The 24,858-nt window shown below is 52.8% G+C and overlaps 1 protein-coding gene across 1 annotated transcript; it reads right to left on the bottom strand.

Annotated features, from left to right (window-relative positions):
• Positions 1–498: 498 nt before the first annotated feature.
• Positions 499–23,553, bottom strand: LOC102107009 (protein argonaute-1). Its single transcript, XM_005529784.3, has 19 exons — positions 23,443–23,553; positions 16,312–16,495; positions 15,485–15,605; positions 15,173–15,354; positions 14,787–14,923; positions 14,551–14,685; positions 14,209–14,296; positions 12,972–13,119; positions 12,750–12,869; positions 11,815–11,937; positions 11,285–11,418; positions 9,884–10,068; positions 9,566–9,725; positions 9,184–9,274; positions 7,339–7,533; positions 7,078–7,212; positions 6,088–6,189; positions 5,099–5,298; positions 499–4,674 (listed from the first exon to the last, which is right to left on the bottom strand). The coding sequence occupies exons 1-19, from the start codon at positions 23,465–23,467 to the stop codon at positions 4,566–4,568; spliced, it is 2,574 nt and encodes an 857-aa protein (XP_005529841.2). The 5' UTR covers positions 23,468–23,553; the 3' UTR covers positions 499–4,565.
• Positions 23,554–24,858: the final 1,305 nt, after the last annotated feature.

Below are 24,858 nucleotides of genomic sequence, written 5' to 3' on the forward strand. Positions count from 1 at the left end.
GCATTGGAGAAGGCTAGGATGTTTGCAAGAATTGCAAAGCTGGGAAATATAAAACATGATGTGAAATGTAAAACATGAGGCACTGCAGAAACCCAGAGGATCAAGTTTAACCTCAACCCAAAAAGGAGTCTGAAATCTGTCCTTAAAGCACCTCAGAGCCAAGAGCCCCTGAAGCACTCAGAGAGGCTGGAGGAACAGCAGATTTTGATATACATTTCTATCATCTAATAACCCAGGAGCCCAAAATCAGTCAGTTCTCAGGTGATGCTTTAATAAAGTGGAATTGTACTATATTCCCAGAAGTTTTAAGCATGTATTTGTTTGCTTAAGTGTTTCCTCTCATTGGACAGTGAGAGGTGTTGGATCCTCTGCAGTGTCTGATGCAATTCGGCTCCAGTCAGTGTTTCCCTGTTTGTCCCCCAGCCTTTCCTGAGGGAATGGCTGGGATGCACGTGTCCCTTCCCCACGCGATGTGACTCAGGAGTATTTTTATGTCAATAAAAACATATTCACATTGCTTTTATTTAGGTCTTCTGCCAACAGTTACAGGGTAACAGACACTTGGGACTGCAAAGTTGAAGTTGCAAGCAAAAATCAGGACCAAGACAAAAAAAAAATCCACAAATGCAATTAAATCAAATCCAATATAAATACAATGTTCTGGAGCTCTTTAATCATACTGCTTTCTTTAATAAAGAGGTGGTTAGGATCTTACAGTATTTTTTTGGCCTAATCCAAGGACTTTGTTACTCTTCACCAGTCTTAATTCCACACATACAAAAAAAAAAAATTGATATTCAACCTTTAAAATATAAGCCATATTTTCTTAATAAAATAAGTTTTGTGCTGCTGCTTGTTTAGTAAGTACTGTACATCAACTGTTCACGGCTATTTAACAAATGGACCATACAGAGTTCAAGCTAGAGCAAAAAAAACCCACAAGAAAAATAACAACCCAAACGGAGCATCCTGTAAACACCCTATGTACAGTCCCACACTTGCTCATAGAAAGGAGGTACGAAAGGGGCTGGAAATCGAACACAAAAGCACTGGAGTCCTGGAAATTTTCTTTCACAACTACTGAAGTGCAAATCACTCGGGCAAGATACAAATTTCACTTGTTTATTGCTCTCCTGCTGTCTGGCTTCCCTTCCTGAAACAATCACATTCTTTTATTTCACACTGATTTTCCAAGAAGAAAACCTTCCATGAGGCAATGCTGGATGCTTGGGCTGTTTGAGACATCATGTGCGATCCAAGAACACCCTGACTGCCCTGGCAGCTTCGGGGAGAGGGCAGAGCAACCCTCCCGCCCCATTCTTTTCAGATACAAGGTAAGGGAAACGACAGCATTCAACAGGTAAATGAAAGCTACTCCTCTTCCCACAGAACTGCATGCACTCAGCAACACTTCGAATCGCAGGTGGAACTCGTGCGCATGGAGAAGGCAGAGACTCGGAGCTGATCGGGATGCCCGTGTGGGGTGTGTGGCTAACTACAGATCCTGATTTGTACCTGGGGTAACACCTATCCGCTACAGGCAGCAAAACGCACCTCAACATGCAGCTACTTGTTTGCATCTCGGACAAGAGAGGGGGAGAAATGCCAATGCTGGAGCGCGGAGAGGGTACGGTGCATAGTCTGGTATAGAAAACATGCAGGTCACTCCAACCTCTCTAAACTTCTTCAAAGTGGAAACAGGGTTTAAGGGGCACAGCAGCTACTGAGATTGGCTTTTTTGTTTATCCAAAATCATGAAAACCCAACACAGAGGGGGAAATAAGGTCAGAACATGATCTGCAAGACAACAGCTGAGTTTCAGAAGCTGTGAAGCTTTTGTGTAGTTAAAATTGCTGTTAAAAGTAGGTGCTACATCAGCAAGTCTTCATTCATAGTTTTCTATGAACAGCCACCTTACAAATGAGTGCAAATCTTAAAGGTCCATTTTACATTTCAAGTCTCAAGGTTAAAAATAAATTGTTACAGAGCAACAAGCTGTTTCTGTAAATGCCCACACTATCTCTTTTCAAATGGTTAAAAATGGCACGTGCTATGCCACAGCTACTAAAAGACATTTCAGAATTCTAGACCCAACTAAAACACTAAAATAAAAACAAGGAACCAAAATACCTTTGCCCCTCACTGCAGAGCAGCAGCCAGGTGCGTTCCGGTGTAATGCTGGTGAACAAACTGATTTGCAGAGAGAACCTTGACCTTGACCCCGGTTTTATAAATAAGGAGGAGCCTTCTAACACCAGGTGAGCGGGAACAGCCCCTCTGAGATTGTTTTGCTTTCAGTGAACACAAGCCAGAGTTCGGAGGATGAGATGGAGGTGCTGATTGGTGTCACTATGCAGGCACTTGTGTAGAGGAATGTAGGCTTCTCATGTTGACACTTAAGTGTTGATGTGTTCCCTACGCTCTAAAAGCCTTCCTAAGAGTTCCCTACCTACTGACCACAGATGGTTCCTGGTCTCCTCCCCATCACCTTGAGGGTATACAGCAGTGGAGGTTGACACAAGATGCAAAGGAGGATATGAACCAAACACTGTGGTCTTGAGGAAAACAGGACTGTGCTAAACGTAAAATCTTCACCAAACGTGACATCAGTGGGCTCAGCACTTAGTTTGCATAGCATAGTGATGTTGTCACTGTTCACAAACACGTTGCCCCAAAAGGAAATGGGAAGAGTGAATTCCCAGGGTTAGGACAGCACAATGGGCCAACATGACTGGTGTGGTTTTCATGAAGGCAAGGCAAGTTTCAACGTCAGAAAGTACAAACCAAAGACGTTTTCATGTGCTTCTGTCCGCGCATGGGCCAGGGGCAGCGCTTGTGTGGGGCCACCTGGGAAATGCGTTCAGCAGGAAAATGATACCAGAGCTCTTCCCCTCAGAGCGCGGCAGGAGCGTGTGCCTCATTTGTCTCTTGAAGGAAGTGCTGTGAACACTTTCATAGAAAAAACTCCAGATAATGTGCCCGGATGATATTGGTACTGAGCTGCCACCACGGTCCCGCCACCGTGCGTACGGTCACTGTGCAGCAAAATGGGTCTGAAAAGCAGTGACCAGGTTCCTGTGGGGGAAAAGGCTGTTTTCCTGGTACAAGGACAAATCAGGAGTTTCCCCCGTAACAACAACAGGGATTTCATCATTCTAAGGAACAATCTGGTGTGCTTTCAGAATAAAAACCCTGGGCATGAGAGCAGTGATACCATGACACAAAGAGCAGCAAAACCTAGCAGCAGAGAGGGTGAGAGCCTGGGGTGCTGGTGGTGGAGATATGGTAGGTGGGAAAGCAGGCCTGGGCAGACACGTGCCGAATGCACATGGGCAACGAGCACTGTGGAGCACCTGGCACAGCACAGGCTGCAGTCGGCAGCACTCGTTGGACAGAAACTGAGAGCTGTGGTGTGAGCATACAGCCTCAGGAAGTGTGGGGATGTAAACTCTGAGAATGTTAATGACTTGTGGATTTTGGCAACAGACTCAGTATCGTATAAAAATAATGTTTAGTAAAAAATCCCGGTGTCCATCATAAAAATTCAGGGGGGAAAAAAACCTAAAGAAAAAACACGGATAGCGCTTTCTGTCCTCATGGGATTGAGATGCCCCCATTTGTCAGAAACAGTTTTAAATAACAAGTAATACATTGGAAACAAAAATGGGTCAGCAGCCATTAAACATGTCCTGTATGAAAGTGCACATCTTTCAATGGGGTTTAACCACTGTGAGGTCATGATCTGACACAAACTGCAACTGAGGACCATAGAAATTAACTCCTTCCGATGGAAATATGGACCACCATCAAGACAAGATTACTAGTTTCCTTACAAGATTAAAAACATTGAAATTTTGCAGCATCATAGTAAGGCACTCACCCATGGAAAAGTCTGTGACTGTTGCTTCGAGCGGCAGCAGGTGACTAGCTTGTAACACGAGGAAGACAGTTTTCAGTTCTGAGCTAAGTGCTAGGGTGCCTTACATTATCCAGGGGGAATTACTCGGGGGCAGGGAACTGTTAGTGTTACATTTCTCCTATAAACTAGTTGTTCGTTTTTTTTCTTTTCCCCTCAACCCATTAAAGCATCTCATAATCTAAAATATTAGTTTTATAAATCTAGTCTTCTGTTTTAAGGCTCTAAAAATCCCCTCCCCCCAACACCCACAAAAATACCTACCAGTGCCTGGTGGGCAACGGAGGACCAAAGCCGCCAGTTCACAGTCAGGAGTCTCTAGTATTGCATCTTAAAAATGAAAACCTGCTTCCGCCTCCTGGGAGTTTTATCCCTTCCCTTGAACGCCTTCATGTGTTTGGTCAGGTCAAAATTTTGCAAAGCCAGAAAAAATTAAAAAAATTATCATCGTCATCAGTCTCTTCCAATCCTACAAAGGTGTTGGATCGTTCTGTCCCATGGTGCTGGTCTCCCGCCTCGAGTCGACACTGCCTGCGCCCTGCAGTGATTTCTCATTGAAAAAAAAAACAAGGTGTCCCAATGCTTCCTTTTTTGTATGGCTCCTACAAATCTGAAAGCTTTCTTGAGTGAGGTAACAAAAGTTAGGCTTTCAAGCAAAGTACATGGTACGTAAAGTGTCCTGATGAACCTGCACAGCCTTTGCCAAGGCCTGGGGGTCTCTGCCGTTGCTCTGTCCAGATATATGGCTGCCCTCGCCACTGAAAATCAAGGAAATCACTGTGTAATTATTTCATATTTTCCCCATGGGAACACTGAGAAACTCCCCTGGAGATGGGGATCAGCTGAATGCTGGCAGCACAGGAAGTCACCTCACTGCAGTGCATAGGGATGCTGTGCATGCTGGTGATTGTGCCTGTACTGCAGGTTCCAGCACCTTGAGGCAGCTGGAAATGCTCAGACACCCAAGGAATGCTCCCACAAGCCTGGGAGGAGTTCAGGATAGGATTTAACCCTCCTTTATCCCCATTCCCCCTGTACTGGGCTTTAAGAGGATGCAGCTACATGCAGGTCTTCCCCTAGAAAGGCTCTGCTGCAGCAGTCAGACACAGGCACTTTCAAATATCAAGGTACCCTGGCCATGCATGGCTCTGCCCTCCCAGGGCCACGGGCTGTGCTTCTCACCTGTCGTGCTCCTTATCCACGAGATGGTACCGTGCCCGGAACGCCACCAGCCGGGCGTAATAGGCTGGGGCCGGGATGGAGACGGAGCGGGTGCAGCGCACGTAGGTATGGCACAGCTGGTACGTGAGGATCTGCAGCTCGTCTGCCGTGAACCGGTTGTCATCCCAGAGCACGTAGTAGTGGGACGGCCGGCTCGTGCCCTGGGAAGGAGGGGGCCGGTGTGAGAGATACTGCTTGCACCCGGATGAAGCTGCCTCGCATCCCCATCATCCCCTCTCTGATCCAAATGATGTCAGCCGGCCTAGGTAGGAAGGATGCCTGTGCTTCTCTGCTGTGAGAACCCTACATAGCAGCGAGGCAGGAAAGCCCTTGGCACCAAGATGCAAAGCAGTACTAATGCTGCTGCCTGGTGCCTGCTCCCTCTGTGCCACACAGCCTACTTCATTCCCCACTGCATCCCCATCGCCCTGGGCCAGCTCCTGCTGGCTGCACAGGGGAGGGGAAGCTGAGCAGCCTCCCTTCTGGAAGCAGCTGCAGATTACACGAGTGCAGTTTTTCCAGTCTGGTTTCTGACTAATCTTGGCTGCCTGCAGTCAGGCAGCTGCAGAGCAGGCAGGGACGGCTGGCCTGGCTTTCCCGCCAGACAGCAGGTCCCTACTGACAAGTGGGCGCCCCAGCACACTCAGACACCAGCTGACAAGCTGCTGAATTGGCTACTCTGAAGGAGAAAAATTTCTTAGGAGAGACCCTTGGCTTCGGGAGAAAAACCAAGTACGTGCCACACAATGCAGCAGCAGCACGGACCCGGCACCTGCTTGCCAAACCACCGCAGTGGCAGCTCAGATCCAACTATCCTCAAATCCAACTGCCCACATCTCCATGCTAAAGGGAGGCTGTGACAGGGCCAGGACAAATGCACAAGAGCACAATCTGTGACATCAGTCAAAAAACCCAGCAGCATCCCAGGAGCCAGCGCTGGAGCACAGTACCTGAATGCCTGCATGACTGCACAGGTAGAAGTCAAACTCAAAGGGATGGGTGATGTTGGTATCCACTGTTGTTCCTGCTGGGATGTTCCCACTCTTTCCAATCTACAGGGAATAGAAAGAGATCCAAGCACTGCAGAGTTTGGTTATTTCCAGTTGCCAAGAGCACTGTCCTTAACACAGTTAAGGACATCTGCCCTGCCCCAGGACCATGGTGGAGGGTGCCCATGTCCATTTGAGATGTCAAGATGGTCTCTAAGTGCCCATTCAGAGGGGAGAGAAGCAGCTCATCCTACTCTGCTCCCCGCCCAAATAGGCCTGCTGGCATTTTTTGCAGGAATCAACACCAGGCATGACAGGGAGACATAGCAAACAGCATGGGAAAGAGAGCATCAGGGTGAGGGCTGGGCACGGGCCCATCCTACTTTAGAGATGAGGATTAAGTGAGCAAAACTCCAGGGACGTCTGTAGAGCATGTTCTGGAGTCTGTGCCACAGGATACTGGGGCTTTTACATCCTAATCAAAAACTGTCCTTAGTTCTCAAGATTAAATCTTCCTGCTCATGTGGAGCAGTCTGGTTAGACTCGATCTGACCATTAAATTCAGATGAAATCTAGGAACAGTGACAGCAATCAGTGTTACCGCAGAGTACATATGAACAAGCTGTGAGCAAGCAAGGGGTTATTCAACCTGTCATGTCAGCAACTCCAGCTATCACCAAAACAACAGATGTTTTCAAGCTGACAGAGGCTATTTCAAGAGTCACTAGGATCATCAGCACACAGTAACTCATAATAACAGCAAACAGCTGGCTGGGGTTCTAGAAGCAGACTAATCCATGTGGCTGTAGGCATTCACTGAGCAGCACGTTTCATTCAGAATGAACTCTCCCTGCCAGTGGTGAGATTTCCCCTTGGCAAAGCCAGGGCTGGCTCTTCCATCAGACAGGGATGAATCAGCCGCCTCCAGCCCTGGCACCCTGCAGCACTCACCCTCTCATTCTTGTCTGCACAGAAGAGCCGGGTGTGATGCCTCTTCTGGACGACGATGTAGGTGATGCCAGGCTGGTAATCCTTCTCCAGCTTGATGCAGGCATCTCGGATTGCCAGGAGCTCATAGTGAAGGATCTGGAGAGACAAGGGCACACAGAATGAGGGAACACACTAGCACCCAGCTGTCTCTGGGCACCCTTAAGGAACCTTACGGGAGCTGGTGCAGCCCCGCTGGCCAACAGGGATCTGAGGGTTCCTCACCTGTGGGAGCTGCCCCTCAGGAACACCATCGCGATAGAAGATGATCCTGGTGGGTTTGAAGCGTGTAGATTTATAGAACTGGATGAGGAGCTCCCTCACCATGTAGGACAAATCCTCAATGATCTCTTGGCGAGGACGCTGCACACGCACCGTGGCACAGTACCGGCTCGGGTGGGCATCCATGCTGCCCACAACCTGCAGTGACAGACAGGCCAGGCCCATGTCTTACACCAGAAAGGACAGAGGGGATGTGGGACGTTCCCAGCCTCCACCTGCTTCCCAAACACACAGCTGGCCATGGGCAGAGCACCTGAACTCACAGATCAGATGGGACAGCAAATACTGTACAGGCAATCAGTGCCCAGACGGGACATCCATGGTCATGGCCACATGCTGATCTCACACTCTGCCATGCCCTTTTAAACATTTGTGGGAATTTCCAGTGAGACAACTTTGGTTGGTGCCACTGAATGCTGTGGCTGTGGGGGACTGCTGCTGCTTTGCCCCTGCTTCACTTCTCCTTCCCAGCAGTGAGAGGAAGTGGGGCTGCCCCTGGACATGGTGGGTCGAGTCACTGCATGGCAATCACTGAGCAGGGAGTTCCCACTGCAGTGCAGGCAGATCTCAGACATGTCAGAGCAACAGGTCAAGGGCAGCTTGGCTTGGCTGTGACACAGGGCTGGGGGAACAGCGTGAATCAAGTGCCGGCCCATGCTGGGGAACAGACACCCAGCTGCCTCACTCCCCACACTCAGCAGCAACTGTGCCATGTGCCCCATGTCCCCTGAGCAGAGGAGAAGCACCACAGACTCCACATCCTCAGCAGTGTGAATCTGCTGCCCCAACACTTCCACTTTCGCTTTGCAAACAGAGCTCTGGGGCTGGGGCTCCCCCACTGGAGCCAATGTGTACAATAAAAACTGTTCCTATAGTTTCACAGCCACAGACCCACTACTATTGTCCAATCAGCAACACACCAAGGACACGGTCAAGTTGCTCCAGAGGCTTTGCCCTTCTCCTCCCCTGCAGCTTCAAAAAAGCTTTCACAAAAATTAAGAAAAAAGCCCCAGTGGTCTTGCACAAACCACAAAAGATATTTTCGGAGGGGAAGCTCTGCTGCCAGGAAACAGCCTGTTCTGTCCCACCCACACCTACAGCAAACAACCCAAAGCCTTTCCCAACCCCTTCTAATTAAGAAAAAAAACATTCCTCCAAAGACACATTTGCATGCCAAGGAAAACCTGAGTTGTGAGTCTTGGAAAGTTAAGAACTTAATAGGAAAATTTTGATGTGCTTATCTTGCATGGCAACGAGCACAGGGGAGAGTCTCCCAGCCCAATGGAGGGCACAAGCTGTCCCTGGCCCTGCTGGCACTGAGCAGAACTTTGCTCCATGGATGCTCATTATTCATTTGAGAAGAGGCAAATCCTCCTCCACAAAGGGCTTAGAAGCCCAGTCACTCCAGTTTTCCCCATGTCCCAGACCCCAGCTCTCCAGCAGGGGGAAGGTCCCTGAAGGGCTGCAGCTGGACAGGGATGCCCCAGGATGACTCCATGCAGCACTAAGCTCCTGGCATTCTCCAAGGCCATCATGGGGCTGGCACATCATGAGCCCCATCTGGTGGCAGCTACCAGTCTCCCTGCAGTTCCCAAAAACTACAGCTTCCCTGCACAGAGGCAGGAAGGGATTGGGATGCAACTTCCCAGGACTGGGATAAGAACACTTGACAGGGTACGGGCCCACCCTGAGAAGTGTCACCATGGGGACAGCAATAACATATGGACACAAGTCCCATTCCAGCTCCTGCATCCTGCAGGGTTTTTGGACACCAAGCTGTGAACTTACAGCAGTTATGGAGGGTTTCTTCCCATCTCCTGCTGGCGGGTGAGTGACATCAGCCCCAAGGAAGATCACTGGCTGCTGAAAGACGGCAGAGCTGGTGGGAGAGGAGAGAAGAGAAAACAAGCTGTCAGTCTTTGGGGCCATCTCAGGGTGATGTACAACCCAATGGAGATGAGCAGATGGTATCAAGGATATCTCCCGACCTCCAACTCTGGCCTGGACACATCAACAGCTTGTTATCAACAAGGTGAAACAAGTTACAAACCCCCATTTCAAAGAGGTACTTTATGAAGGCCCTCTCTTCTCTATGTAAAGCCAGGCAGACAGCACCACAAGGGACTTGAGGTACAACCCCGAAACTATGCGAGGCAGTAGCAGTACAAACCGTTGGTGAGGCACAAGGATGTTGTTGATCCCGCCAAGCTTGACGTTGATCTTGAGGCAGAGGTTGGAAAGAGTCTGTGGGGAGGTTTTCACCACATTCTTGACCTGGACACACTGCGTAGCCATTCCCAGGAGAGTGTCCCCAACACGCTTCACTTCGGCTGTGGGCAGAGGAAGCAGGTAAGCAGGTAAGCATACAGGCAATCAGCCCTGCACCACTTCCAGCAACACCCTTGGGAATGGGGAGAGAGAACTCTGCAGGAGCCAGTCCTGCAGAGCCAGCCCAAAGCCCTTCTTTCTGTGCTCGCCCCAGACGCACCATACACAGGCGTCTTCCCTGGCAGGATGACAATGATGAGCTGAAGCCCTGAATAGGTGTTCTTGAGGTGTCGGAACATGGGCTCCACGCTGTCTGCACCCTGGGCATACTTGCAGAAGCAGGGCTGGCCCTGGATCGGCATCCCAGCATCCTTGGAGATCTTGCGCAGCTGGTCTGTGAAGTTCCTGTGCCAGGAGGAGAAGCCGTGAGCCCTGAGCCCTCCTGCAGGACAGATGTGCTACCAAGCACAGAGCGCCACAGCTGAGTGCTGCAGCACGGGACAGAGACAGGGCCAGCACATCACCTATTGGTGGCTCTATGGCACCCAGCACATGCATGGCACAGGAAACACAAGACCAGCACATGTCAGGGTTAAACTATCCCCTCTTGGTGCCGTCTTACCCACGTACTGACTCTTTCTTAATGCAATGGAGCTGAGCCCTTCTCCCTTAGGAAGCTGGAGCAGTGGAGAACAAACCTGCTGCCTGCCACAGCTGATTTCCAGGTGACTGCAAAGCTAATGTCACCCTGCACTTACCATAATTCAGCCATACTCTGGATTTTTGGAATGCGAAGGATTGATTTGATGCGGCGAGAGCCAGAGGGAACACAGGGCTCACAGCTCTGCTGCAAAGGGATCACGGGAAGGAATGTGGTGTCACTGCCACCTGCACCCAGGTACTGCAAACATGGACACTGAGCTCCTCCAAACCTCAAACACTGACCATGCCAAACACCCAGAAGAGACACACAAAGCACTCACCTCAATGCATCCACTCTCAGTCAGGAGAAACCTGAAGCCCCAGAAGAATCCAAAACCAAAGTGACCATTTCCCTAAGTCAAATAAACTGTTCCTGCTCTGTGTCACTTTGCTACAGAAACATATTCTCTAAATTACTAAAGCTTTTCAGAAAGCCCAAAACTTCTCTGTAATAACCCATGGAAAGTTAGGATGCTTCCTACATGAATTACATAATTTCAGATTATTGGAGAAACTTTTAATCCTCAGAACCCCTTCTCTCTGAGGAGATTCAGTCTAGAAGAGTTCAATACAGCTTCAAAGCTGGCAGTTTCATCTCTGAATACTGCAGCTCTCTGATACAAAGAGCAGATCGAGGAGAGCTTGACTGACAGCTCACAGGTACTCCAACCTAGCAGCTTTGTGATGGCTTAGGGACCATTTGCAGCCGGGACAAACAGTTAGGCTCCCTGGATAAACCAAGAGCAGCAGGAACTGGACACCCCACATTAGACTGGTACCACAAGCAGTGGAGCTTCCTGCAGCTCCAGCACTGGTGATGCCAGACACACAGTCCCCAGCTGTGAGCAGCAGTGTGGCCACCTCTGGAGCCACGGCCCCTCTGGCTTCCCCCACCCACATGGGCTGCCCCTTTCCTTACTTCAGCACCTCCTCTCGACACTGCTTCTGCGGGGCAAAGCAGGCAATGGCCCAGACTTTGATCTCAATGCCGTTGTAGAACTGCTTCCCTCGCATGTCCCACACGCCCTGGTTGGGAGTTGCAATGGCCCGGTTCTGCAAGGCAAACAGAGGGTCAGAGCGCGGCCGCAGCCTGCCCAGCCCCGCAGCCCCAGAGCCCCTGCGTGGGCTGGGGCTTTGCTCCCTGTCCCAGTGCTGGAGCTGATTCCCTGGCGATGGGCAATCCACAGCCTCAGCTCCTCAGCAGTGACAGAAAATTCACCCAAGCTGCCCTATGCTGAGCACCCCTCTCCTCATCACCAATGACTCTTGGCTACAACTTTCAGAACCAGTTACATTACAAAAAACTCAAAAACCACAAAGCTAAGGCACTTTGATAAAACATTCCAGCTCTAACATGAAGGTAACACAACTTTTGCTAAGAAACAGTGTTTCCAGGTGTTGACAGCATCTCCCTGCACAGTGCAGCCCAACCCAGGCAGCCCCACTTACCCGGCCTCCATACTGCAGGATGGGAGCAGGCAGGACCCGCCCTGTCACCTCAGTCATATCATCCTTCACCTTGATCCCAAACTCCTGAATGTATGGATCCAGGTTGTAGCTGGCATTCTTCATCTGCAGAGAGCAGGAAGGGCCACAGGAAGGACTAAGACCAACTGCTGCATCCCAGGCAGCTGCAGCTGGCCAGCAAATGTGGGCACCTGAAGCCCTGTGCTCCACAGAGCTGCACATGGAGCAGCTCTGACAGGGGAGGGCAAGCAGATCAACACTGAGGCTCAAACCCTCTCCTGCAAACTGACCCAGGGGGACCTAATTTTGAAACATACTAAACAATGCAACTAACAGCACAGCCTGCTCCTGAAATTTAAGATTTCAACAGGAAAGTTCAGACTGGCAAGAAACTTAACAAGAGTTCCAGAAGGAATACCAAATGTCCCTGGCTTCAAAAGCCATGCACATATGTACAAATGTACACATTTGGGGAGCAACAGCCCCGTTAACCAGTGACCAGGCACGGACAGAGTTCCTGTACTGCAGCCCCACCACATAGCCCCACTAACACCCACAGCCAGGAGTGTGTCTCTAATCTGTTTCCCATTTTTAGTTCCAGCTCCCTTTGGGTCAGGTTCCATCAGTGCAAGGGTGTGAATTTGCTGTATGTGCATTTGCATGGTCTCTTTGAGCCAGGCTCCCCTGTGCCAGTATCCATTACATACACACAGATACCTCTGCACAGGGATTCAGTGGGAAGAGGGGGATAAAGCCCCACCATTAAGCTCACCAACACCTTCTCAGTGGGTCACAGCTCTCCACCACAGAGCAGCTGAGGAGCAGGACCATGGCAATGTCCAACACAGACACAACACCATAACCTGCTATCAGTGCCAAGCCCCAATCCTGCCCCCCCAGGGACCTGTGTCACGTACCAGGCGACTGATTTCCTCCTGTCTGTCTGGGGCAGACCTGGCTGTTGCTTTTATCATGGTTGACGTTTGATTGTCCGTGAGCTTCTTGATGCACCGCTGGCCTGCCACGATGTTACACACCTGCACGGGGAGGGGACAGACAGCAGCCATGTGTTGGGGACAGGTAAGACACAAGGGGACCACAGTTGAGCACAGCCCCAAACAACAGCTGCCAACACTCACCTCCAAGGGAAGGTACGTGTGTTTCTGTTCCTGGCCAACCTGGAGACAGGGCAGGTGAGGGTATTTCAGCTGCAGGTTGTATTTCTGCTTGAAGTACTGAGCCACTGTGCACTCCACTGTCTGACCACTCTCCAGCTGCAGCGGGAACCTGGAAGAGGCAGGACATGAAAGATGCACCTACTCAGAACAGACACTTCCAGAACTCAGGCACTATGTACTGTGGCTGGGCAGAGGGAGCTGCTGGGCTCCCACCCTGAGCTGCCATATAACAAAATAAAAAGCACAAGATATTTTCAGAAATGGAGTCAGGAATACTCTTACCCCAGTGTGGGAGTGAGGTCCCTAAATAAAACTCTTCCTCACTAATCCAGTTAATCAGGGCAAATGTTTATTGCAAGACATGCCACACATGCCATGGCTGGGCAAAAAAAATAAAGCACACCGGCACTCCGGAGGGTTTCTGTGCCTGGTGTCCTCCCTGGGAGTTGAACTGGGAAAGGCTAACTGGCCTCTCCAGGTACAGGACAGCAGTTGCAGGGTGGGCAGAGGGAGGCAGGAGGGGAACATTTCCCCTCAAAAATAGAGGGGAAAAAAAAGCCCAAACTTCCTGGCTGCAGAGCTGAGATGTGCCATGACACCTGCAGCTGGAGCGCAGTACCCATCCTCAGCCAGCACCAGCTGCTCCCAGCTCCATAAAGAGCTCCATGAAAATTCAGAATTGACCTGATATTCTGTAGAGAACCAAAATTACAGGAGAACCAGGCTGACTACATCAGCGAGGTGCCATGTTCCTCCTGCTCTCACTAAGCCCCAAGGCTGCAACCCAAGGATGCTGGTGCACAGGAGACACCAAGGAGTGCCCAGGGCCAGGCTGCTCCCAGGCACGCACAAAAAATTCCACAGCAGACACTTCTGTTAGCCCCTGACAAAGTCTCTGCTCTGGCAGTGACTATTTTAAGAATGAAAAAAAACAAACCCAGAGGTGAAAACTAGGACAATTCCTGGCCTATCGGCTCCCGCCCCCCACCATGCTCCGCCTGCCAGACACAGCATCCTCTGCACTCCCATCACCCTGCATCCCACTCCACACATGGCACAGGGCTGCGGAGCCCCTGACACGTCTCCTTTTGCCATCAAAGGCTGGAGCTTCCTGTTCAGTTCTCCCTAATGACACCAGCAGCTGTTAACAAAGAGAACAGCCCAGATTTTTCCAAGGGCATCTGCCCACCCGCCTTACGTCTGGTGGCTGGCTGGCCGTCGGGTAACGTTACACACACGGTATTTCCTCTTCATCTGCCCACAGTGGGTCACCTCCACCTTCAGACCTGAAGTGAAACAGGGAGACACAGCACAGTCATGATGAAGATGGGAGCAATTCCCCTTTGCTCAACTTTCCCAGGACACTGCCAACAGTTTCCTTAACTAATTTCCTGCTTGAAGATTCTCCAACAATAGCATGAGGGAGGCAGTGGTGTCCCAGAATCAAAATGTGCAACCCCACCTCACTGCAGGGGCTAGGTGGGACACAAGCCACAGCCAGTGTCAGGGGACAGGTTCCAGAGCTCCCTGGGGGCTCTACCTTTGATCTCCTTGGTGAAACGCACTCTCTGTGAGTCCGTCAGGGGCTTGGGCTGCTCATCGATGTTCCGGATGTCCAGCACCTCACACATGAACTCGATGACAGGCTGGGCTTTGTAGAAGGCAGTGGCCGACACTGTGGGACAGACACCACCATGTGTCTCTGCTCTCAACCCGCCTTCCCAAATACATCTAAGCCCTCCCACTGCAGCTCCCCTGCATGAGAAATAACGTCACCATCAATGTTGAGCATCATCTTCCACATGGCAGGCCGGACTGACTGGTGGAAGCCAAACCAGACCTCCCTACCCCCTCCCAGGGGGTGGTAGTAGCCTTCAGGGGGGGAGAAGAAGGAGCGGCCAACAGGAGTGTACCTGTGAACCAGGGCAAACCGTGTCAATGGCACACACACTGGGCCCACAGCAGCACCCCCAGATGCCCAAGCTGGCACCCTGCCAGCTGCATCACCCCCTCTATTTCTTTTGCAGGAGCACCCAAGGACAAGGCTGGCACAGCTACCTCCTACAATGACTGTCAAGGCCAGTCTCAGCCACAGCAGCCTGCCAAGGGCAGCAGTGCCCTCCCCTCCCTGGCACAGCCCCATTGTCCCTCAGTGCAGGTACCTCATGGAAGCCAGGTGCCTCATGGCAACATCCAGTGCCTGGACGGACTCCAGTGGGACAGGGATCTGCCCGCTGACCAGGGCCTCATGCAGCATGCGCCAGCTCACGATGGCCATCCATTTGATAGAGACCTTAAATATCCTGTCCTTGCCTTCCCCTGGGATTGTCACCTCAAAGTCAACCTGGGTGCAGGAGGGAAGGGACAGTGACCATGGCATCCCTGCAGGGACGAGTCTGGGTCATTTTCTGCTGGTCTTTCCCAGGCAGGAGGGAGGTCTCAGTGCACACATGGGGCTTGCTGCCCCCTCTTACCCGCTCATTCCCAATGGGTAAGGCCGTGACAGTGTAGATGTTCTTCTTCCCATCATAGACTGGTTTTCGGTCACCAAAGATCTGTGGTTTGAAGTGCTGCACCATGTACTCCACGACTTCCCTACACAGGCAAGACAGAGGGGGCAGGAGGAGAGAAGGGAGAGGTTTGCTTTGTCATTTTCTTTACAGCCTTTTGCAACCTGTCCAGTCTTCCTCCCTGGGGCAGCTGAGAGCAGAGCTGAGACCCCTGGGGCAGGAAAGCCCCTGGACAAGCAGCCACATGCCTTGTCCTACAGCTTGGTACATTGGCTTTGGCAGGAGTGTACATGGCACTGGGGGGAAGAAGGAGTTGACATGGCACAGGGGAACAGGGGAACACACAGTGGCTGGAGCTGCTGCAGTTATGACTCGCTGCCGAAAGCACATGAAGCATCTGCTCACCGGCCCTCGGGGCACAGAGCTCTACAGGCTTTGAGGGCAGGAGGGGTCAGGCAGTGAAGAGCACATCAAAAAGACAAACAAAGTACATGATGGCCCGAGGTCTGGAGTTGCTATTTTTAAATCAGGGATTGTTGCCAAAATAGCACAGCTGCTTTGGAGCAGCAGGGACTGTGCTGAGGCTCTGGACCCCTGACACTCCCAGGCCAGGAAGCAGCACTGCTGCACAAACATGGCTGGGGAGTCCAGCCACCTGTGGGTATCGTGCAGTGCCATGATCCCTGCCACTGCTGTGACCCCTGCCATAACCCTAAGACAGGCACTTATAGAGCCTCCACTAGGAAACTTGAAGCAGGGAGCAAGTGCCAAACCTCTAATACTTGCCTTACCTGTTGACTCTGCGTGGACATTTATCGGGTTTGATATCCACTTCATAATGATACACATCGATCTTGGGAATGTCCACTTCAAAGTAGTTGGCCAGGAGCTTGATGGGCTTCCCAACAGTTCCTATCCCAGGCCGACGTGGTGCTTGAAAAACCTGCTGCAAGGGGGGCAGGTATGCGCCTGCAGCTGTGGAAGAGAGCACAGGTCAGAAGGGCTGCCAGGGACCCCATACTCAGACAGACAGACAGATCTCACAGAGTCACAGTGCTCTCCATCACCACATCCTGAACAGGAAGGTAGGTCTCCCACTACCCCTCCTCCTGGCAGGAGGTGGCAGTGGCAGAATTCAGAGCAGCACACCAGGAAGCAGCTTCCCTGGGCACCATCTGGGGAACACTGGTGCCAGCCGAGCTGTTGAAGTGCAGTGCCAGGGCACAGCGTCCCCACCAACTCCCTTGGCACAGGCTCCAGCACTGCCACCTGCTATGGGAGAGCAGCATCAGCTCCACTGTCACAGTGGCCCTTTCCAAGGGGGTGCAATTCCCTGGATAATCTGTCAACAGGGACACAACACATATATTTCCCCTCCATTCCGCAGCAAATTCCGACTTACTGCTGGAGGGAGGATGCCACGAGAAACAGGAAACACATTATTCCATCTGCACTACACAATTGTTGAACTGCTGGGTTTTGCAAAAAAAACCCCAAAAAACAACAACAAAAAACCCAAAAAACCCCAAAAACAAACCACAAACAACAACAAAAAATCCAAACCAATCCCAAATCCCCACCTGAAGCAGTGTGGGGACCTATAAAGAGGGAAATACCAGTTTTTCCACAATTCCCATTACACAGACTCACTTATGAAGTTCTGGAGATGCATGATGGCACCAGTACATGGCTACAGGACTGAGCTGCATTTCTAAATCAACAGCACCCTTGCACTCAAATGTACCTTAAAATATTGCCACAGAATTATTCCACCCCGCTACTCTCTGAGGTGAGCTCAGCCCTTCCTGCCCCATTCCCACTTTGCCTATCTCCACCCTTCTCAGTCTGCACCTTCTGTTTGTTCCTCAAACACCACAAGGTCCGAGCCAGCTGGGATGGTGTGGGGATCGAGTGTGGGGGTATTCAGAGAGCTCCATCTGCGCGGCCAACTGTCCACATTGGCCCGCAAAGCAACCAGCTCCAATTCAAGCTCTGGAACACATGGTGCTTTCAGCACCCCTTTCTCCCATCCACTTTCTTTTTAAATCCAGATTTCCATTCCAGGCTAAAAATATCAGAAGCAGAAAAACAGTACAGCAGCAAACTAAGCTTCAAATTTGCCTTTTACTTTTGGACCCAAACTTCACAAGACTTTTCCTGCCCATGGAAGGCCACCAGTGCTGCAGGACACCTAGGGGATGGGAGAACTCTTGTGAGCATCCACGGGCTGAACTGCAGAAGTTAATTCTCCAAAGCCAACCTCTGCTCCTGCTTCTGCCCTGCAACAGGAGCTCAAGAGATTCAAAATCTGCTGGGAGACCCAAGCCTGGGTTCACCTGGCCCCAGCACCTCCTCAGACAAGACAGCACAAGACTTGGAGCAAGGTGGGGATCCCTGAGTCCACTGTGGGGCTCAGACTATGTTGGCACCCACAGCTGCCCCAGGACAGGGTCACTGCCAGCCACCCCCCAAAAAACATCTGTGCTGCACTTCAGAAGCAGCTCATTTGAAGGAACTGATTTTCAGATGAGCTGCTCCTGGTGTAAGTCATGTCTCCACATGATTAACATTTCTTGGCAGTGGCCAGCTCCCTGGCTGCGAGCTCATGCATTTTTAAATCATGGCTCACAAGCAAAGAGGTATTTGCCTCCAGTGCTGCTGCAGCCTCCAGTCCCTGATTTTGAGTGAGGAACCATACCACCCACCTGCATTATCTGTCAGGGGACAGCAGCTCTCTGCTATAGCCACATCAAGCCCAGCATCCATAGCTTCTCCTCCTCTGGATCATCTCACCCCCCAGACAATCCTGGCAGCCGTGTGTAAGCAGGACTGCACACTATGTGCCCATAGTAACCCCACAGATGCAGGGAACACAGGGCAGTGGCCACAGCTGGCCAGCTGCTCAGTGGCACTTGGGTGCCCAAGTGGACCTGAAGCCAGTTAGGGGCTGGCAGGAGTTGCAGAGATGTGACCAATTCGCCCCACATCAATCCCACACTTGGCACTGCTTTGGTCACTCCAGGCTTTACCATGCAAACCCTTTTGCCAGAGGATCCCCAAATGCTTAATGAACATAACACCCTGCAATTAGGCTCATGAATCACAGGTGAAGGAAGGAGCCAGCCTCCAGCAAAACAAAAGTTGGCTCAGAATTTTGATGGGACACAGAAGATACAGCAAATGCAGGGTAAGATAAATGGGCAGAGTGGCCAAAGGGAGCAGCACCTGATGGCACAGGAGATGCTCTGCAAAGACCAGGGAAGGACCATGACCAGCATCGAGGATGGGCAAGTTCAGCCCTGGGCTGACTTAAAAGAGAGTTTTATTTTGGTGACCATAACACATGGTCCTGGAATGTGACAAGCCAAAGCAGCTGACCAGGCAGCACCTCCAGCACATGAGCCAAGCTCTCACCCAGCCTTGGCTGCTTCAGCCAGGTGGGAGAGACCCCAAAACCCTTTGGTGAACATGCAAGCTTGGCTCATCCTTTCACATGCCACATTCCTGCCCTGGAGCACTCAGGGTCCCTCCATGATTTGCTTCAGTGAAAGCCACCCTTCTCCTGGCTCAGAAGATGCTGCCAGAGAATCCCGGACAGCTCGACTGTCATCCCCAGGCACTTCATGCCTGAAGCCGGCTCAGGGCAGCAGAAAAGAAGCCAGAAGGAAGAAGCCCCGTTAAAAAGCTACCCAGAGTGCATGGAAACAGGGGGGCTTCCAGCACACAGGGGGGTCCTGCATACCTCGGCTCTCCATGGGAGCTGCACAGGCTCCCACTTTGTCATGTAAATGCGGGCGCCGGGGCCGGGGGCTGCAGGGCGAGTGTTGTTCCTGCAGCACAATGCGGCCAGTGAGCGGGATGAAATCCGCTGCCATTAGAAATTCCGAGGCCCGGGAGGAATCACAGACTTTCGCACACAAAGCCGTGCCTTGGGGACGCGCCGGTGGCGGAGTATCGACGCCCTTGCGCCGGGTACCGCGGGCAGAGACGGCGGCGAGGGCAAAGCCACCGAAGTGAAAGCAAGTTTGAGGTAATTAGCGCTGGAATACGTTTTGTTTCTGTTATTTATTGTAACAGCTGGGGAACACGACCCGCTGCCCAACAGCTGCCTGCGCCGGGCGAAGCCGCCGGTGGGACAGCATGCAATTACCATGTCATTGAAATCCTCTCCAGCGCCGCATTCAGCCGAGGGGCCGCGGGAACGGGGCCCAGACAAAAGAGAGTTTTATTGCGGCGGCGGCGGGTCCGCGCCGGCCCCCTCTCCGCACATCCACCCGCCAAAATACAGGGAATCAGAGATGTGCAGACGGGGTCGCGGCACAAAAAATGCCACCAGACATGCAGCGTGGTCCATCCTCACCCCGAGACATCTCCCATCCTAAACCACACCAGAAACAACACGTACCCCCTACCCCCGGAAGCGAAATCCATGTCGGGGAGCAAAGCAAGGGGAAAGGCAGTGGGAAAGGCAGCTGCTGGGGAGGGTGAGCAATTGGCATTCCCAATCTCCAGGCTCGACACCTTCAAAACCACTGGCTCTAAGCAGCAACCAACGCCATTTCACAGAGCCCAAACTTCAAAAAGCCCCATCTCAGCTCTGCCAACCCAGACATCACTGCCTGTTCCTTCCTGAGTGACCTGAGCACTGCCAGGGTCTTGCACCTGTGGGTGCTTTTTGGTTTGACAGCAAACTGAGTTTCAGCAGGTGATGCATATACGGGACAGAGGCTCCATCTGCAGCCATCAGAGCTCAGCATTAAACCTGTCTATGCACCAGAGCCTGGCTGCTACAGGCAAGGCTGAACTGCCCAAACTCTGCTCCTGTCCTGCACTGGGGTGGTTGCAGGCAAAAAAATGAGCCAAAACAGGCTCTAAACCGTTTTACTACAGACTGACATCTGAAAGCTGCTGAGCTCTTTGTATCCTCACACAAAACATTGCAAAGGACACTGCTGTGCTTCCCACCTGGAAATCACGGGTGACACACTAAAGTGCAAGCTATAAACCTGCCTGGCCAAATGGGTGTCCCTGCACCCTGGGACGTGCAGTCACACAGGTTGAACTGGGCAAGAGTGTGAAGCTGCAGGTGCTGCAACAGAGCACAAGGAACAGCAGCAAGAGTGGTGCCAACTCCATCACACCTGCATGCAGGAGCTGTACTCCAGTTGCTCTGGCTCTGGAGGGCAGCATGGTGATGCCAGAGGTGTGATGCTGGTGGTTCAAACACGGCTCAACCATGAGCCGACCCCAGAGGGTCCTGCCAAGCTGGCCTCAACTGTCCAGCAGCTCTCTTTTCCATCCCTCTGATGGGGTTTGAGAAGCACCGGCACAGCAAGTGCCAGCACCCCTGCTGAGCACACCGGGTGGCATATCCAGGCTATGCACTCTGCACAGTGACCCCATATGGGGTCCCTGCTAATGGCGCCTAGGCCTGGGAGACTGCGAGGTCTCCCGCTGCACCTGCACTGCCCAGGCAGTGCCGGGAGTCGCAGACAAAGGCGGCCCCCAGTGCTGGAGGGACAGGACAAAAGTGACGCCAGCTCCTCTCCATGTCCCACCACGACCCCACAGTGCCACCAGCTCCCAGAGCGGAGGCTGAACCTGCCTGTGGCTCCGTGCAGATCACCCTGCCTAAGGAGCAGCTTCCCTGCCTGATTTGGCTTCCTCCTTGCGTCTGCCATCTTAATAATTTGTCTGTGTTTTGTTCTTCCCAGGGTTTAGGGAGAGGCTGCAAAGAGTGTTTAGAGATAAACCATCCGTACTGTTTCTCCAGGCAAGGTGCTTCTTCTGGCTTTGTTTCTCAGTCTAATCCTGTCCCAGAACCAGGCATACGCAATTTTGTGTTTCCTGAAGATAAAGAGCCCCAACAGATGGAGCAGCTTTGGGGTTTTCGCAAGGTTCAGCACAGGAAGACAACAGTTGAGATTAACAGCCTTTAGGAAGTTTGTAAGGGATAAAGAAAACTGAAAGTTGTGGGAAAATAAGTTTAATTTTTAAAACCACTGCATGTGTGTACCTCCCTGAGTGCTGCCTGTGGGTCAGATGTCCTGGGTTTTCCCACTGCCTTTCCAAGCATCTCCATGTTGGGCACATCCAGGCATACACCAGTTTCTGCTTTATTGCTCTGATAAGCCACAGCACCACCAGAGCTTACATGCAAGGCTCAGCCTATACCCAGGGGAGCCACAGCAGGGCAGGATTCACAGCACCTCTGCCAACATGGGGTTCATGAGTCCCCTGCCCAAGGGGTGAATCTGGGTGGGAGCAGATATCCTTTAGCCAAATTTGGGGACAGAAGGGGAAACTCCCAAGGGTGCAGCAGCAGAGCCCTGCTCCCAGTGCAGCCCTCACAGGCCCAGGGACTGAAACCCAAACCTGTCCACTGAGTGCATCCCCATCCCAATCCAAGAGATTCTTTTAAAGCACCTTAAGAGCATTGTTTCGGGCTGGGGTAGAAGGGTGCCCGGCAGCGTTATCTGCGTGGCTCTGAGGCAGCAGCACTGCTATCGCCCCAAGGCGCCAGCAGAGCCAGCAGTGCCACCAAATCACAGCTTCCAGAGGCCATAAATCAGCCCAAACACAAAGCACCAGAAGCCAGAAGGTAACACAGGCACAGGGAGATTTCTGTGCCACACTTAAAGTAAATATCCTAAGAAAGGACTGAAGTTTACAAACACTCAGCAGGTTTATGTCAAAATCTCACTAGGATGATGTGTTATGGTGGGTGGCAAACCCACCAGCGCAAGAGAGATGGCAGGGCAGCAACTGCTGATCCCACTGCCCTGTCCCTCAAAAGGGCAGCAGCTCCCCATCCCCATCACCCCGTGCCTCAGAAGGACAGTGACCTGCATGGCCATCACCCCATCCCTCCTTCAGCTTTATTTTAGGCACCAAAATCCTTCTGCGACTCAGGATCGCAAGTTGACGATGCTCAGGCCAGGCACAGGAGCGAGCGGCAGCCGATGAGACGGCGTGGGAACAATCTCCAAACCCCTGCGGAGCTGCCCGGCTGCTCCCATCGCCAGCCGGGCGCACGGAGGTTGTGGCAGGGGACACGGGGGTACAGGGTGGCTCTGGAGCTCGGCCCCGCGGGGCCATGCTCAGTCCCGGCTCCGCGCATGCCCTGGCACGGGCAGAGGAGACGCTCCGTGCTGTCACGGCACACGGCGTCGCCGGCCTCGCGCCAGCTCCAGCCTGCGCCTCGCTCCCTGAACTCGGGGAACGGGGAACTGGGGGATGGATGGGAAGCAGGGGGATGAAATGGAAGCTGGGGGGGATAAAATGGCAGCTGGGGATGGGGGGGGGGGGGGTCTGTGGAATGGCAGGGAGAGTGGAGGGTGGTGGAATGGCAGCCGGGGGAATGGATGGCGGTGGTAGGCAGGGGGAATGGAATGGAAGCTGGGGGAAAGGATGGGGAGCTGGGGGGCTGCTGCTCCTGTTGCTTTGTACAGAACATTCCCCTTGAGCAGGGCTCGCTCCGCGCTGTGGGGACCTGCGGCTGGACGTGACCCCGGCCCTGTGCCCCCTCCTGAGAGGTTTCTGCGAGTCTCTCCATCGCCCCTTCCCCTGCGCCCGCACCGCTGCTGTTTTCGGGGCACCAGGGGGACGTGCCTGCCCTGCAGCCCCGCAGCCGCCCCCACATCCCCACTGCTCAGACCCCCGCGCGCCTCCGACAGCCCCCGATCCCCGGTATCGCCCCAGCACATCCCGCGCAGCCGCCACATCCATCACCACCCGCCGCGCTGCCCTCCGCACACCCTCCACCGCGCTCCCCCACCCCCCGCCCCGATCCCCACCCGGTATAGGCCCCCTGGCCCCCGCCGCACACCCGCCCCCCGGCCTCCATCCCTTTCGCCCCCCGTCGCCCTCTCGGCGCTCCACGGTGCGCAGCGCTCCCACCCCTCCATCCCCGCCGGCGGTACCTGCTCCCGAGGGTCCCGCTTCCATCCCATCCACGCGGGCGCCGCTCCGAGCCGGGGGCCGGGGCAGGGCCGTGCCGGGGGCCGGGGCCGGGCAGGGCCGGGGCCGGTGCCGCAGCCGCCTCACGCCCCTCACGCCGCGCGCACGCGCCGCCGCCGCCCGGCCCCGCGCGCCACAAAGGCGGCGCCCGCCGGCCCTGCCGCCATCTTGGGGCCCGCGGGGAGCGGAGGGACCTAGGGGACCTGAGGGTTCTGCTCAGGACCACGGGGAGTGCCCAGCCGGGACCTCGCTGCAGCCGGAGGAGCGCTGCCCGGCCGCCGCCCCCCGGGCCTCCGGCTGCGCCGTTGCCACAATTATTTATTTCGTGGTTTTTCCTTTTTTTTTTTTTTTTTTTGTGGGTGTGGGTGTGTTTGGTTTTTTTGTTTGTTTGTTTGTTTTGGTGGGTTTTTTTTTACTTTTTTTTTTATTATTTTTTTAGTCATTTTGTGCGGGCGGGCCGAGGAAGCGGTACTTCTTGCATCGGCCGGTGTATGGTCATTCCTGCAGTGCCCTGAACCTCGCCAGGCCAGCAGCAAGGCAGGAATTCCCCGTGGTCCTGCTCTATCTAAATCAATAGAACCGGGTAGAGCGTCCCTTTTCCATCCCGTTTCCCACCACCTCCCAGACCTGTCCTTCCCAGGAAATGCAATTCCCGATCCTGTGCCTTGACGTTGTCAATAACATCATAAACCCCAGGAGCGTCATTCCCAAAACGAGCCCAGGTGTGTGTTCCTGGCTGGGCCATTCCAGGAAACCTGTGGAAAAGCCACAGGATTTCATGCTGTCAAAGCATTCCTGCCTTTTGCTAGACAGCAGCTCCTGCTGTCCCGAGGGAGTGGCTGGAGCAGGACCCAGCTGGGATTTTGGAGTCAGAGCTGCACAGACAGCAAGCCTGTGGCACTCAATCCTATGCATCACTCAGTTCTGGGTTCCTGAGGTTTGGTCCAAGAGGCCTTGACATCATGTTTGGAAGACACCAGGATGAGCAAACCTTGGGGAAACCTCCAGGTTTCCATGAGGCTGAACAACCTCAGTGCCAAAGCCCCAGGACTTGCCCTGCAAACAGAACTGACACCTAATGCAGGGCTGCAAAAGGTATTGGCATTTCAGACAATCCTGTCCTGGTTTCGGTCACAGTTCCCATGCTCCGGTCTCCTCCAAAAGCTTTTCCTGTTCTTCCTGCATTATTTATAGTGCAGTGCAGCTGTCTGAGGAGATAAACCCTAACCTCACATAGAGAAGATGAAGCTCTCAGATATAGAATCCCCTCTCCAGGCAGGTACAGACCATGAACACCAAATTTTCTCTGTAATTTCCCAAATATTATAAAAACGGGCCCATTCTGAACCCCACCCCTAGGATTTGCAATTTCAGCTTCC

Source organism: Pseudopodoces humilis, chromosome 27, assembly GCF_049639895.1.
Source record: "Pseudopodoces humilis isolate 2021_Gansu_Grassland_sample_001 chromosome 27, ASM4963989v1, whole genome shotgun sequence".
Taxonomy (NCBI): Eukaryota; Metazoa; Chordata; class Aves; order Passeriformes; family Paridae; genus Pseudopodoces; species Pseudopodoces humilis.